Source organism: Muntiacus reevesi, chromosome 11, assembly GCF_963930625.1.
Source record: "Muntiacus reevesi chromosome 11, mMunRee1.1, whole genome shotgun sequence".
In the NCBI taxonomy this organism is placed as follows: domain Eukaryota; kingdom Metazoa; phylum Chordata; class Mammalia; order Artiodactyla; family Cervidae; genus Muntiacus; species Muntiacus reevesi.
The window spans coordinates 29,922,783-29,939,333 of record NC_089259.1 but is presented as its reverse complement, the minus strand read 5'-3'; the positions used below and the strand labels follow the sequence as shown (position 1 = coordinate 29,939,333).

The following is a 16,551-nucleotide window of genomic DNA, read 5'->3' as shown; positions in this document are numbered from 1 at the left end:
AAAACAGTGCCTTTAGACTTAATTTGACTCAAAGTTGCTACACAAACTTCCAGTTTGTAGAAAGCACAGTAACTGAGGCCTCTCTGTATTTTATTGAATGCCTGTTACCACATTATTGACTAAAGATGTATTAATATGTCTTTTGTTACTCAGACGTTATTGACCAGAAAAGTATCAATTTTTCTTTTTTTAAAGAGAGTGATGTAATTAACACTGTGCGAAGTTGTCAGAGCTTGAAATCAATCCAAGATTCGTTATACAATTTAGGATTGTTATCATTCACATGTTGCTCCATTAGGTTTTTGTTCCAGTCTTGTGTATATCATAAACAGAAACTTCTTAGAAAGGGTGCATCAAGAAATTTTGAGTGAAAAGCTTTTTGGTGAACTTTACACAGACACTTTCTCTGATAGGCCAAGTGATACATATACTAGTGTCTTCAGAATGTAGTTCTGATTCAGATGATACGAACATTAGAGCCACAAAAAGACAAAAAACCTTAGTGGTTGATTCTGATACGGAAAGTGGACATGAGACTGGCCGGTGCTGGGGGATGCATTCTCCTTTGCTTCTGCTGAAGAGTAGGTTGAAGACAATGTTTCACGAAAATTGGAAGACTTTACAGGTGTGTCAGGTATTCATATATTGAATGCAATAACCCGCAAAGTGTTAATGAAATAACAATGAATTTTGAGCCCAGTCAGAATAAAAATTGTCTGCCACAGCTGTTTCTGCAAAAAGCCCCCAGTCAGTAAAGAGTTAATGCCAGGCATTGTGCTAGGAACCAACAGAATCCTGACCACAGCAAGTATTTGTGTTCTTGTTGCTCAGTTGTGTCCGACTCTTTGTGACCCCATGGATTGGCCCACCAGGCTCCTCTGTCCATGGGATTCTCCAGGCAGGAATACTGGAGTGGCTTGCCATTTCCTTCTCCAGGGGATCTTCCTGACCCAGAGTTCGAACCCTGGTCTCCTGCATTGCAGCCACCAGGGAAGCTGCCATGTAGTAGTTAAGAGGTAATAGTGATTATGTGATTAGGTAACATAAAGGATGTGGATTGGGTGCCAGGTTGAGCAAATTAAAACAGCACCAAGTTAGCCTCAGAGTCATGCAGTGTCACTTCTGCCACATTCTGTTGCTTACAGGAGAATTGGCAGAGCCAGCCCTGATTCCAGGGGAGAGGAACTGGGTGGGGAAGTGGCAAGAACACTGCTGAGGTTCACATGGGATGGGAGAGTGTTGAGGCTATCTTGGATTGGCCACAGTGTCAAGAGCACATGTCATCAATTTAGCATTCGCGTGAGAGTTTGGGGAGAGATCTGGTTGATACGTGTAATTTGCACATCATTATCCCATAGACATCATTGCAATCCTTGAGGTTGGTTGAGATCATGAAGAGAATTAGTTTGGGCTTAGAAGAACAAAGGTCTGGGGCAGTGCCCTGGGTTCCCTGGAACACTATCTACAGATCAGACGAAACCAATACAAGACAGAAATGACCGGGGGGGGTGGCGGGGAATCTGGCAAGTTCAGAAATCAAGGTCTTGATGAGAAAGATTGAGACAGAAAAGGGCCATTGAATTTAGCAACATGGCGTTGTGGGTAATCTTGTCAAGAGCAGCTCCATTCAGTGAGAGAGAGAAAGCTTGGCTCAAGTGGGGGGAAAGGGACCAGGAAGTGTAAGCTCTCTTTCAAGGAATTTTGTCGTGAAGAGGAGTAGAGAAATGAGGCGGTAGCTGGAGGGGACGGTAGGGATGGTTAGGGTCAGGGTGTTTGGTTTTGCAAGATGAGAGAGGTACTAGCGTGTTCATATCCAGTGGGAAAGGGGGGAGTGGGCGGGGGGCGGGGTGAGGTGCTGGCACCCGTACCCTTGAGTTGCGTTTGTGGGGGGCCGAGTGCACCAGTGGGTGTTTTGAGTCAGTGTGTGGGTGCAGATGCTGGTAGGTGGGCAAATGTGACCAGGGGATTTTGAAGTTCTCATGATTCCTTCAGTTTTCCCATTAACGTGAAGGGTAAAACATGGTACCTATCACGTTGGGTTGTTCTGAAAATTAAATGTCTTTTCCTCATTTTTTTTTCAGCACTTGGAATAGTTGCTGGCACAGAAAATTCACGTGCTGTGTAGAGTCTGAGCCTAAGCCCTTACTCTTTAAAATGGGTTTTTCTTCTGTGAAAAGTGGTAGTCAATCTTTTTTTTCCTTTTGAATATCTTCTATTGAAGAATAGCTTACAAACACAGGTTTGCAAGTAAGCGGACAGCTCGGTGAGTGGCCACAAAATGAGTGCCCTTACTACCCCACCCAGATCAAGAAATGGAGCCTTCCTTGTGGCATCTGATTGGTTTGGAGGTTGGTTTGGTTTGGTTTGTTTTCTCTTAGGTATCTTGAGTTCAAAAAACAGAAGGCTAGTCATTCCTGTGTTGGGACCCAGGATATTTTTGAAATATTTCCTTGCCTTTGGAAACCAAAAGTCTGATAACATGTTTAACACTGAAGGGTTCAATAAACCTTACTGGGCCATCCTTCTGCTGGAGGAAAGAAAAAAAAAAAACTATTCCCAAATGTACTGTAAATTTCTAAAGTCATGAGAAAACTTATAAACTATGACATGACACCAATTCCTTGAGCATTCTTTAAATCTTTTGCCCAAATGAGTGACTTCTGTGTCAAGAAAACCAGTAATATTTTAAAAGAATTTCAGATTCTCAAAATACTTCTCGCCCTCTTCACAACTAATTCAGATTAGTCATTTATCCCCTTTTCTTGCTTTTATCCCAAAGAAAGTAGGCTTGTTTTCTCGGAAAATGTTTCTCCAATCTGGTTTGCTCATGGTGTTATTAGGAAGGTGATGGTGTAAGCTCTAAGACAACGTGGTGGTTGCTTATTCTATATCTATTAGTGATTCTCTAATTTTTTTCTCTTTCTAGAATGTAACCCACAAAACAAAATTGAGTACTTAGCTAGTGTCCTTTTCTTACAGAAATTCTTGTGTCGCTGGTTTTTGCCTAATTATTTTGTATGCTTTCCTGCACACAACCTCTAATACACACACACAGTTCAGTTCAGTTGCTCAGTCGTGTTCGACTCTGCGACCCCATGGACTGTGGCACATCCAGGCCTCCCTGACCATCACCAACTTCTGGAGTTTACTCAAACTCATGTCCATTGAGTCAGTGATGCCATCCAACCATCTCATCCTCTGTCGTCCCCTTCTCCTCCCGCCTTAGTCTTTCCCAGATCAGGGTCTTTTGAAATGAGTCAGTTCTTTGCATCAGGTGCCAAAGTATTGAAGTTTCAGCTTCAGCATCAGTCCTTCCAATGAATATTCAGGACTGATATCCTTTAGGACGGACTGGTTGGATCTCCTTGCAGTCCAAGAGATTCTCAAGAGTCTTCTCCAACACCACAGTTCAAAAGAATCGGTTCTTTGGCACTCAGCTTTCTTTATAGTCCAACTCTCACATTCATACGTGACAACTGGAAAAACCATAGCTTTGACTAGATGAACCTTTGTTAGCAAAGTCATGTCTCTGCTTTTTAACATGCTGTCTAGGTTGGTCATAACTTTTCTTCCAAGGAGCAAGTGTCTTTTACAGATACATACATTCTTCATTATGGTAATATTAGTGTTTGGGAAAGCCTGCCTCATTTTTAATTGAGGGGACTTTGATCTGTAGCCAGCATTCACCCATAGTCTGTACATTTTACTTGTGATCATGTTCACCTTAGTTTTTTAAAAAAAAAAGTTATTGGCGTATAGTTGCTTTATTGTGTCCTGTTAGTTTGGGTTGTACAACAAAGTGAATCAGCTATATATATACATGTATCTCTTTTTCCTCTGGAGAGGGCATGGCAACCCACTCCAGTATTCTTGCCTGGAGAAGCCCATGGACAGAGGAGCCTGGTGGGATACAGTCCATGGGGTCACAGAGAGTCAGACACGACTGAGCGACTCTGCACACAGCACACACGTCTCTTTTATGGATGTCCTCCCGTTGAGGTCGTCGCAGAGTGCTGAGCAGAGTTCCTTATGCTCTACAGTATGTTCTCATTAGTCCTCTTACACGTAGTATCAATATTGTGTATATGTCAGTCCCAATCAGACAGTTCATCCCCACCCCTCCTTCCCCCCTCGGTGTCCATACATTTCTTCCCTATGTTTGTGTCTCTGTATGTTTTGCAAACAACTTCACCTGTACCATTTTTCTAGATTTTGTTGTACTGTTCGCATGCCTTGATTGTTAATACAGCCACTCTGGGCTGATGGATGATCTGTGCCTGTCTTGAGCTGCATTTGCTGTCTCTTTCTTGTGCTGGTTTAGCAATTGGTATTTCACGGAGCCTCCAAAAATGCTTGTCCCCCCTTCAACAGCCCCAAGAAAACCAAGACCCCTTTTTTCATTTTTACACAAAATCAAAAATATATGGGTGTTTTTGTAAGTTAATTTTATTATATGAAGATAACATACAAAATACATTCATAGTGACTAGAGATGTAGGACGAAATTCTGTCTCACTTATAATCTGCAGCATATATTCTTGGTTTGTATAAAAGTAACTTTAAAATTCCAGTTTCCTTAAATAGTTCTGCACAACACACACACACAAATATACATATAGTTACCACCACTGTCAGTCAAAGGCGCGCTCCTTCTTCAATCAGTTAAAAGAGGCCGACAAGTGTTTTTTTTCCCGTTTGACATTCGAAGGTAACTTTATCAGGATTTGGAACACACTTGCTCCTCAGGTCTGAGCGTCATTCTGAGAATAACTAGAGACAAGCTTGTGCGTGGTTCCAGTCCCCTCCCACCCACCATACTCGGTTACATGATCTCACAAGACCTGGAAAGGGGGTCCTTGCCCCCTAATTGCTCATGCCAACCATTTTTGTCAAAATTGACAAATGGGTCTAATAATACCATCGAGTCATTAGTGATTTAATTTTCTGTGCTGCTTCAGGGCACCTAACTGTGACAAGCCCTTTCCCACTGGAGACCGTCTTTCCTCCCGGTTTCCAGTTTTTGTTTTATGTTGAGACCCCAGCTGGAGCTGGACTGCTGGACAGAGTCTCTGAGGAAGCCAGATTAACACAGTCTAAAGGGTTCTTTGTCTTTTGGAAAGATGGTATTACTTTCAAAGGCCTCTTAAAGATGAACGGATTACTGAAATCAAGACATATATGTATAGCTAAGGTTTTTGTTTTGCCTAATTGCTGGATCTTTAACTGACTTGAAAAAACCAGAGACTCAATTTTAGGCTTCTAATATTTTGCCTGTTTAACCTCCTCCTGGTTACCTGATTGCTACTCTTGCCAGTGGTCACAGGTGCTCTTGCGCTTGTAAAGAAGAGGAAGAGCAAGGCTCTCCCCGCCTTTGGTCCTTGGTCCCATGCTGTCTGGACTCGGCTCTTGGTGGAGACTGGCCAGAGGCTCCTCCAGCAGAGGACCCCTCTCATCACCACCCCAAGAGCAGCTATCTGGCTGGGGACAAGCCAACTCTCCCCTCTCTTCACACCAAGAGCCTTGAAAGGAGACTGTGACCTCCTGCCACACCCCTACCCCCACCCGCCCCCCAGCCAGGGCAGGATGTCCAGGCCTATCGCTTTTGTCTCAGGTTCTAGGGTTACATCACCTGCATCAAGGGAAGCATCCTCCTCTCCACCAGGAGCAGTGATTCCCTGTGGCCCTGACTGACCCCAGAAGGTGCACACACATCCCAAACACACAGCATCACGCAGAGATGGTGGCAGACCCAGGGCCTCTCGGCCCCGAGAAGTGGGCACCCTTTTGTACCCTGTCCCTATTTCGGTCACAACTCAGACCCGAGGCAGGGCCCAAAGTAGATGAAAAGAGGCTTTTCTCTTACTGACAGCTCATTAACTAATATCCTGAGTCCCAGTTCTAGAAACATCTTGCATAAATCACACACCACCTTTTTCCTCAAGGAGCATAAAGTGCTTCATAGACATTGGTTAATGCTCTTCTGTCCAGGAGACGAGCGTGAGAGTTGGGGTCCCCACTGAATAAGAAGGACACGTGGCTGACTTCCTGTCCTCCAGTCCCCTCGGTTTCAGGCAGTTGGTCTGGTGCAGAGGGGGTTTTCACTCTGCCTTCCCTTTTTGTCCATCTATTCTAGTTTGGGTCTAGAGAAAACCTCCACAAGACTGTTGCCCTTCTCCTCAGCTTCCTTTGATTACTAACTGAAACAGGTTAGAACAAAGAAGTGAGTTAAGTGTCTGGACTATATATGAATACTCAAAATAAAAGCTGATGTTATCTGTGAAAACGTGGCTTTAAGCCTAAGAGGTGACATAACAGACCAGACTCACTGGGGTGAGCCCACCTAAGGCTTTACAGTCTGCTTGATGGTTCCAAGAATGATGTTTGGTTTGTTTTTTTTTTTAACCTCCCATCACCCCTCCGTCCTGTCTGCTCCCTGGATGGATTCTCCAAGGTGGACTGGCTGGCACTGTCCTCTACCCACTCCCTCCCCACGAGGTGCAGCTCCAGTCCCCCTCCCCGCCTCTGCCCTGTGTCCTCTCCCCACCCCCCCTCCCCCCCACACAGAGCCTGCTGGAGACCCCAGAACCACGCCTTTGACAGCACAGGCCTTGCTGGCCCGCAGAGTCCGAGCTGCAGTGACAGGTGACAGCGTGTGTCCTGAGCCACCTGGAGCCCGGAGGCCTTGGGGTCTCCAGGGTCGGGGGGGGGTGGGGGAGAGGCAAGTCCAGGGCGGGGTCAGGATTTCTCCTCCCCGCTGAGTCCTGCGAGGGTCAGCAGTGGCGCTCTTTGTCACTATTCCTCTATCTGGGGTTACATTCTTGTTAGTCAAAAGAGACAAAAGCACTATTAAAAAAAAAAAATCACAAAAAAAGCAGCTGGCTCCTGTGGAAAGGAAAAGGTGTCAATTTCTATACGCATAATACTGGCAAAAGCTAGTTTTCTGGGGGGTATAAATACACATGTGTTCTAGAAAGACGGCTGTGCAGAATCGGGCTTTAGACTGGTGGGGTGGAGTACAGGACCACAGAGTTGTAGTCGGGGGGAGGCGAGCAGCAGGAAATCTTCCTCTCCAGCTCCGAGTGGTCATAGGTGAACCTGCGGTGGCCTGCGCTCAGATGCCCACAGCTGGCATGGCAGAATGTGGGTCTGCTGAGGTCAGAAAGGCCCGACTCCTTACTCTTACTGATGACTCTCAAGCTAAAGACAGAAAAGAAAGAAAAAAAAAATCAATTGTACAAAATGGATTTCTTGGAAACACTTAAGTCCACTCTTCAGTGGGCGGTTGGTTCAAGCCCAGCGGCTTCCGTGGTCAGTAAAGAATCTGCCTGCAACATGGGAGGCCCGAGTTCAATCCCTGAGACTCATGAAGACCCCTTGGAGAAGGAAATAGCAACCCACTCCAGTATTCCTGCCTGGAAAATCCCATGGACACAGGAGCCTGGTGGGCTACAGTCCATGAGATCGCAAAGAGTTGGAGTCGACTGGCGGACTAACACTTGTTCAAACCCATCCGAGAGTGAATGTCTGTTGAGTCCCACCTCAAACTAGGCTGGGGTGTCTGGAGCTGCCCACGACCTCTCCTCCACCAGCTGGGGGTCAGTCCGCTGGCCGGGGGCAGAGGGTGGGGTTAGTTAAAACAAATCCAGAATTCCTGGTGGAAAACAGCTCCCAGGCTTGGGTCCAGCGCTCCCCTCCGCTGGTCGGTTAGCACCTGGGATTGGCTGAAAGATGCTAAACCTGTGAACAGCATCTTCTAAGGAGAGAGCTGTGATTAAAATAGAGGATCCTGAGAGGAGGCACCGCCTGCATCACCCAGGTGGGTCCTGAATGCAGTCCCACGTGTCCGGGCGGGGGCATCACAGCGCCTGCAGGAGGAGCCGGGCCACGGCTGCAGAGGAGTGCCGGGGGCGTCAGGGCTGGAGGAGGCGCTGGCCTGGATGTGCTAGCGGGGAGGGGTCCTCGTGTCGGGGTGCAGCCCTGCCGACACCTCGTTCTGGGACGTCCGGCCTCCGGAACTGCAAGAGGATCCATTTCTCCCGTTCTGAGCCACGACTTCGTGCAAGGTTGTTGCAGCCATCTGGAGTGACACTAGGACGTGCTACAGAAACTTAGTAAGTTTCTCCCTCTGAAGTTTGTGTTCCAGAGGAGAGAAGAGTTCGGTTCCATTCGGTTCCGGGCAGTGTGTCGCTGGTCAGGGCGAAGAGACTGGCTTCTGGGTTGGATCCGTGTGGGGCGGGGAGCCAGTCTGGTCCTCCGTGTTTGATGGTTCAGCAGTGCAGGTGGGAGTGAGAACCCCACGCGCCGCTGGCTGTTTGGCTCGGGATTGGCGCACCCGGCCTTTGAGTCATGTTCTGTATGTTGGTCTCGGAGTGGAGGAGGCAATGGATGGCTTTCATTTTTTTCCCACAAAGGTCTGGAAGTGTTTCAAGGCAGGAAACAAGAACACATGGGCCCCGCTTCCCCCTGCCCCGTCACTCTGTGTCCCGTGACCTGCCCAGGACTGGGCTCGGGGTCCCTGGGCGCCCGCGGAGAGGACACAAGTGTGCGGGTGTTCGCCAGGGAGCACTCCCAGCCCTCCAGTCCCCTGTGGTTGTTAAGCTGGGGCCCCACTACCCAGAGGTGTCTGCGGAGACACCCTTTGGTTTACACCGGGGTCTGCAAACTAACCTGTGAGCTGGCCATCTGTTTGGTTTTATTTTTTATACAATAGTTTTATTGACATGTTTGCATATTGTACACTTCACCTATTTAAAGTGTAGAAGTCAATGGTTTTTATTCACAGATGGCTATTCTGAGCATTTCATATAAAGGGAATCATATAACTGGCTCCTCTCACTTAATTCAAGGTTCATCTATGTTGTAGCTGCCTATCAGTACCTTGTACTTTTGATTGACATATATTCTCTTGTACGGATATATGCATTTTATTTATCCATTCACCACCTGATAGACACTAGAGTTGTTTCTACTTTTGGTTCCTATGAACAGTGCTGCTATGAATATTTGCATGTACGTTTCTGCGGGGTATATATATACCTACAGAGTTGCATTGCTGGCTCACAGAGTAACTCTGACCTTCTGAGGAACTACTTAGACTGTTTTCCAAAGTGGCTGCAGTTATTTCATGTTTCCACCAGCAAGCATCCAGCGTTCTAATTTCTCCATGTCCTCACTGACTCTGGTTAGTGAGGACCAGAGTTCTAGAACGATGTCCCTGGTTCAAACCATCCTGGTGGGGTGGTGAAGAGGTGTCTCATGTGATTTGCATTGCCCTGATGACTAATAAGGTGAAGCTTATTTTCATGTGTTCCCTGGCCGGGGCCACCAGCTCTTGTGAGTATGGTTGACTGGACACAGCTGCATTTTATTGCTCATCTATCAGCTGCTTTTATAAGTGGCAGAGGTGAGCGGTTGTCACTGGCCCCTTACGAATGGGTCTGCATTCAGTAAAAAAACCATCTAAGTGAAGTTTCGTACAATAGAAACTTCTCAGCAGTCAGAGTTCTGACAGTGTTGTCACTGGCTGCTGGGCAGAAGCAGGAGAAGGGGATCTAATAGGAAACGAGCCTTCATTTGGAAGAGCTGGGGTCTCAGCATGACACGTCTTAGGACTAGATGACTGTCCCGGGGCCCTTCTTGTGCCCGCATTGTGGGCTCCCGGGGGGTATTGGGTGTACGTTCTCTCCCCGCCCCCTCGGACAGGTCTCTGGTCCGGACTGTACACTGTTCACAGTTGAGGACGTCCGGCTCCTTTCAGCCGAAAGACTGCTTCATGTGCTTGGACTGCCTTCTTTGCTGGAATGTTCTGTCTCCTCTCAAATCCCACTCTTCCTTTCCAGAGCATGGTGCTCAGGTGTCCGCTTTTTTCTGTTTTTTTTTTTTTAATGATTTTTTAAAAAATTTATTTATTTTTAATGGAAGGATAATTGTTTTACAGACTTGTGTTGGTTTCTACCAGACATCAACAGGAATCAGCCATAGGTTGACTCATGTCGCCTCCCACTTGAACATCCCTCCCACCTCCCTCCCCATCCCACCTCTCTGGGTTGTCACAGAGCCCCGGTGTGAGTTCCCTGAGTCATATAGCAAATTCCCATTGGCTATCTATTTTATATATGGTAATGTATGTTTCCAAGAAGGAAATGGCAACCCACTCCAGTGTTCTTGCTAGGAGAATCCCAGGGACTGAGGAGCCTGCAGGGCTGCCGTCTATGGAGTCGCACAGAGTCCGACACGACTTAAGTGACTTAGCAGCAGCAATGTATGTTTCCAGGTTACTCTCTCCATACCTCCCACTCTCTCCTTCCTCCCCCGCCCCAGCCGTGTCCATATGTCTGCTTTTATGCCCTCTTGCCTGTCCTTCCAGGGAAAAGAGCTTTCTGCACAGCCTGGACACTGTAGTTTAGGAGGGCAGGTAGCCCCCAAGTATGGCCGTGAAACCCTTCTCCCGGGCATCGTCCCTCTTGCCCCTCCAGAAAGTGAGCAAAGCCCCTCACCCCCAGCTTCCTTACTCACTTCAGTGAGGCCTTGGGTTTGCTCTCTGCCCAGGTGAAGCGCTTCAGCAAGGGGGAGGCCAGCAGTGTGCCACTATCCAGCTGGTAGTCCTGCAGGGAAGAAAGGAGAGTTTGAGCTCCTGCTTGAGCCAGAGGGGCTCCAGACATTGGGATGCGCGTCTGAGGTCACTCCAGCATCTGGTCTCCCTGCCTATAAGGACAGAGCACTCTCTCCATACTGGCCAGTCTGCTGCTGCTGCTAAGCCGCTTCAGTTGTGTCCGACTCTGTGCAACCCCATAGACGGCAGCCCACCAGTCTCCTCCATCCCTGGGATTCTCCAGGCAAAAACACTGGAGTAGGTTGCCATTTCCTTCTCCAATGCATGAAAGTGAAAAGTGAAAGTGAAGTCACTCAGTTGTGTCTGACTCTTCGAAACCCCATGGACTGCAGCCTACCAGGCTCCTCCGTCCATGGGATTTTCCAGGCAAGAGTACTGGAGTGGGGTGCCATTGCCTTCTCTGACTGGCCCGTCTAAACCTTGTCAGTTACAAGAGGCCCCTATGTCGAGTGACTCAGAGACCTTCTTCCTGCAGGTGAAGAAAGCAAATATAATCAAAATGGAAAATTGCAGGTATCAGGTGAGCATTTTTCATAGTCAAGTTTTATGCTATTTTATGCAAACTATTGCATAAATATGTTAAGGCTAATTGGGCAGATGACTTGGCAGTGATATGTAAAGATTCCCTGGTGGCTCAGGTGATAAAGAATCTGCCTGCAATGCAGGAGACCCAGGTTTGATCCCTGGGTCCGGAAGATCCCCTGGAAAACGGAATGCAACCCACTCCAGGATTCTTGCCTGGAGCATCCCCATGGACAGAGGAGCCTGGCGCGCTACAGTTCACTGGGGTCACAAAGACAGACACAACTGAGCGAGAAATAATAAAAACACAGCTTAATTTTCTTTCCTGAAGAGTCTATGGAGTTTTGAGACCCTCCTGAGTTACCGTGCTATTGAATGGTTTGCCTTGGAGATGAACAGAGATCATTCTGTTGTTTTTGAGATTGCATCCAAGTACTGCATTTTGGACTCTTGTTGACTATGATGGCTACTCTATTTCTTCTAAGGGATTCTTGCCCACAGTAGTAGATATAATGGTCATCTGAGTTAAATTCACCCATTCCTGTCCACTTTAGTTTGCTGATTCCTAAAATGTTGATGTTCACTCTTGCCATCTCCTGTTTGATCACTTCCAATTTGACTTGATTCATGGACCTAACATTCCAAGTTCCTATACAATATTGCTCTTTACAGCATCAGACCTTGCTTCCATCACCAGTCACATCGACAACTGGGTGTTGTTTTTGCTTTGGCTCTATCTCTTTATTCTTTCTGGAGTTATTTCTCCACTGATCTCTAGTAGCATACTAGGCACCTACTGACCTGGGGAGTTCATCTTTCAGTCCTATCCTTTTGCCTTTTCATACTGTTCATGGGGTTCTCAAGGCAGGAATACTGAAGTGGTTTGCCATTTCCTTCTCCAGTGGACCACATTTTGTCAGAAATAAAAAGACGCTTACTTCTTGGAAGAAAAGTTATGACCAACCTAGACAGGATATTAAAAAGCAGAGATATTACTTTGCCAACAAAGGTCTGTCTAGTCAAGACTATGGTTTTTCCAGTAGTCGTGTATGGATGTGAGAGTTGGACTATAAAGAAAGTTGAGTGCCTAAGAATTGATACTTTTGAACTGTGGTGTTGGAGAAGACTCTTTTGAGAGTCCCTTGGACTGCAAGGAGATCCAACCAGTCCATCCTAAAGGAAATTGGTCCTGAATGTTCATTGGAAGGACTGATGCTGAAGCTGAAACTCCAATACTTTGGCCACCTGATGCAAAGAACTGACTCATTTGAAAAGACCCTGATGCTGGGAAAGATTGAAGGCAGGAGGAGAAGGGGATGACAGAGGATGAGATGGTTGGATGGCATCACCAACTCAATGGACACGAGTTTGAGTAAACTCTGGGAGTTGGTGATAGACAGGGAGGCCTGGTGTGCTGTAGTCCTTGGGGTCGCAAAGAGTCGGACATGACTGAGTGACTGAATTGAACTGAGTTACAGTTTCCAGCAATTCCGTTTCCTCATTGGGTCATGTTTAGCACTGAGTTTTACACAGGGTCCTCCTTCTACTGTCAAAATGGCATTTCCAGTGAGTGGACCCCACATGTAGTTCCTGCCACCCTTTAGGTCTCTTACGTGGCTGTGTGTGTGTCCTTGACTATCAGGGAGGAACCTAAGCAAGGATCCTGCCCTAGGGCGCAGTGCATCAGGGTCGGGAGAGCTAAGGGTCAAAGAAATCTTGCATGTTTTGTTCAGTGCCATTTCCTTGGACTTAAAACCAGCATTCTAAGCAGCAAAGCAACATTTCCAGCACTTTGCCTTTGTTCAGTTCAGATCAGTCGCTCAGTCGTGTCCGACTCTTTGCGACCCCATGTAGTCACATCTTGTTTGTAATGTTTTTTTTTTTTTTAATGTTCACATCATCTTTTTCCTCTCTATCTGATGTGTTTGAAGGGTTTGGGCATTTTCCAGTGGTGACCACAGCATTTGAGGTCACCACCTTCTCACCACAGTAGGCTTTCCAGGCCTTTTTTGGGTCATGGCTCTGTGGGCGTGGGTGGTCCTGGGATCCAGTGGCTGTGTCCCTGGAGACCACGCTCTGGTCCAGCTCTCTGTCTCCTCTCCTTAATCTCTCAGTCCCTTGTCCAGATCTTTAAAGGGACAGGTGAGTTGAGGCCTCTTGTTAGCCAGGGCTGTGTGGATCACTTCTCTCTGTGCGGCCGGGTGGGAGTGTGGCTGCTCAGCTCTGGAAACTTCGTGGGAAGGAGCAGGAGGTCTTGGAGATTCTTTCAGGATCTCAGTGGAGGCCCTGCCCCTTGCATAGCTTTGAGTTCCTCTGATGCTCTGATAGCAGGCTTCCATCCCTGATAGCCAAGATGCTTAGAAACACCCAAGGATGTTTCCTAAGGGACTGAGTTATGCCCCGCCAAAGACTTGGGCCCTGGGGTGAGTTCTGGGTCATCTTCAGACTACAGAACTACTTTCAGATTAGCTCTGTATGTCCTATGTCTTGTTGTCATTCCCCTGGAATTTCAGCTACCACTGATGACCGGCCACTGGTGACCTAGAGCAACTGGACAGTTGGGGTTTGTCTTTGCATGGGGGGCTGCCCAGGGTGTGCCAAGTAAGTTAATTCTGTTACTTACATCAAGCAGGGAGGTGCCATTAGGTGAGAATTCTTCAAAGGTTTTGAGTTTTTCCAGGCTGATGAAATTGAAAGCATTGACATATCTAAAGAAGCAGAAAGAATAATCAGGTTAGTAATTAAACTTAAAAGCTTTTGCACAATGAAGGGAAACTATAAGAAAGGTGAAAAGATAGCGTTTAGAATGGGAGAAAATAATAGCAAACAAAGCAACTGACAAAGAATTAATCTCAAAAATATACAAGCAACTCCTGCAGCTCAATTCCAGAAAAATAAATGACCCAATCAAAAAATGGGCCAAAGAACTAAACAGACATTTCTCCAAAGAAGACATACAGATGGCTAACAAACACATGAAAAGATGCTCAACATCACTCATTATCAGAGGAATGCAAATCAAAACCTCAATGAGTTACCATCTCACGCCAGTCAGAATGGCTGCTATCCAAAAGTCTACAAGCAATAAATGCTGGAGAGGGTGTGGAGAAATCGAAACCCTCTTACACTGTTGGTGGGAAGGCAAACTAGTACAGCCACTATGGAGAACGGTGTGGAGATTCCTTAAAAATCTGGAAATAGAACTGCCATGTGACCCAGCAATCCCACTACTGGGCATACACACCAAGGAAACCAGAACTGAAAGAGACACGTGTACCCCAATGTTCATTACAGCACTGTTTATAATAGCCCGGACATGGAAGCAACCTAGATGCCCATCAGCAGACGAATGGATAAGGAAGCTGTGGTACATATACACAGTGGAATATTACTCAGCCATTAAAAAGAATACATTTGAATCAGTTCTAATGAGGTGGATGAAATTGGAGCCTATTATACAGAGTAAAGTAAGCCAGAAAGAAAAACACCAATACAGTATACTAACACATATATATGGAATTTAGAGAGATGGTAATGATAACCCTATATGCAAGACAGCAAAAGAGACACAGATGTATAGAACAGTCTTTTGGACCCTGTGGGAGAAGGTGAGGGTGGGATGATTTGAGAGGATAGCATTGAAACATGTATCTTATCATATGTGAAACAGATCTCCAGTCCAGTTTCAATGCATGAGACAGGGTGCTCAGGGCTGGTGTATTGGTATGGCCCAGAGGGATGGGATGGGGAAGGAGGTGGGAGGGGGGTTCAGGATGGGGAACACATGCATACCCATAACTGATTCATGTCGATGTATAGCAAAACCACTACAATATTGTAAAGTCATTAGCCTCCAATTAAAATAAATAAATTTAAAAAATAAATATAAATTTTAAAATGCTGATTAAAAAAAATAGAATAATCAGGTCAGGATAACGCCTTCAGTTTTTATTAGTCAGGAGATCACAGGCACCCCATCCCACCTAAGACGAACTTGAATGCCGGAGGAGTGACCTCACACCTTTTGAAGCTGCAGGTCCCTGGCTGTGTCCCCCAGGAATCCCAGCAGTGGTGGCTAATCACTCATATGGCCCTCATTGCAGAGTTGTGAGCAAAACCCTGCAGGGACCCTTGAGGGACTCAGCAGTGGCCAGCCCTCTGGTCCCTCAGGGACCCAGATGATGTCAGGCCAAGAAGAGCCCTGAGTTGTGGTCTGGTCTGAATGTGACGGAGGGAAGAGAGATGCCCAGAGAGGTGATGTGGCTTCATCACGTGTACAACTGCTGCTTCTGAAAGGTCATGACCTGTCAGGGCAGCACGTCCAATTCAGTGGTGTATATCCAAGCACCGGGGCTAGTCTGGGGTATCCAGCCCAGCGATTACAGATCGGGAGGGAGGGGTAGTAACTGGATGACGTCCCTGTGACTGCCTGCTGACCTCGGTGGCCTCCTGTACACACACTCACCTGAGGCTCTGTCACCACCGACAGGGCCCATCGCTAAGCAACAGGCTGGAAGGGCCCGTGTCACTTTGATACTTCCCTCCCCCATGTCTGACCTGATCTGCCTCCGCTAATTTATTTAATCCACGCTTACTCGTCTCCTCTTTAAAACAATAGATGACTCATCTGGGCTGGTCTGTGAAGTATGAATCGGTCGCTGACCTGTGACCCAACCCCACAAATCTGCGCTGGCCACTGGATTTCCTCCAGGCCTGTCCCAGACCATCAGTCCTCCCAGTTCTTCCCTGGTCACCTGCCAAGCGTGGCTGAACTGAGGTTGGCGGTCTAGGAGGATACCTCTGTCCGTCCATCCTAAGTCACTTCAGTCGTGTCTGACTCTGCGACCCTATGGACTGTAGCCCACCAGGCTCCTCTGTCCACGGGGTTCTCCAGGCAAGAATACTGGAGTGGGTTGCCATTTCCTCCTCCAGGGGATCTTCCTGAACCAGGGATCGAACCCAGGTTTCTTGAGTCACCTGCGCAGGCAGGCGAGTTCTTTACCACTAGCACCACCTGGGAAGCCCACTGCAGATAAACTTGCTAGGAGGCCCACAGAATAGCCTGAAAGCTCTAATACCGGTTCTGACTGACTGCAGAGGGACAGAGTGTCAGAACACCTGGGTTAGAAACTCTGTTCTGCCACTTTCCGACTGCATGGTTGTGGCAAGCTGTCCTCTGGAGAGTCTTAATGTCTCCATCTGTGTCACAGGAATAGTACCTCCTTCTTAGGACTGTCTTGAGGCAGTAATGTATGCAAAGAGCCCAGTGCCATACCAGACCACAAAGCACGTGTCTCGCTATACAGTAAGTCCCCTGCATGTGAAGTTGTGAATTTTCAAAGATATGAATGTGTGTTCGCATGTCCAATCTCGTAAGTTAGTTTACCTGTCTAGCGTACATTGTTGTGTGGGTGCCT

At 47.1% G+C, this 16,551-nt stretch overlaps 1 protein-coding gene across 1 annotated transcript in view; it reads right to left on the bottom strand.

Annotated features, from left to right (window-relative positions):
* Positions 1-4,436: 4,436 nt before the first annotated feature.
* Positions 4,437-16,551, bottom strand: part of FLT1 (fms related receptor tyrosine kinase 1) — a 198,930-nt gene continuing 186,815 nt past the window's right edge. Inside the window, exons 28-30 of the mRNA XM_065901622.1 lie at positions 13,758-13,842; positions 10,516-10,604; positions 4,437-7,197 (exon numbers count right to left, since the gene is read on the bottom strand). Coding sequence (XP_065757694.1) covers positions 6,996-7,197; positions 10,516-10,604; positions 13,758-13,842 — 376 coding nt within the window. The 3' untranslated portion in view covers positions 4,437-6,995. The remainder of the gene's footprint in view (positions 7,198-10,515; positions 10,605-13,757; positions 13,843-16,551) is intronic.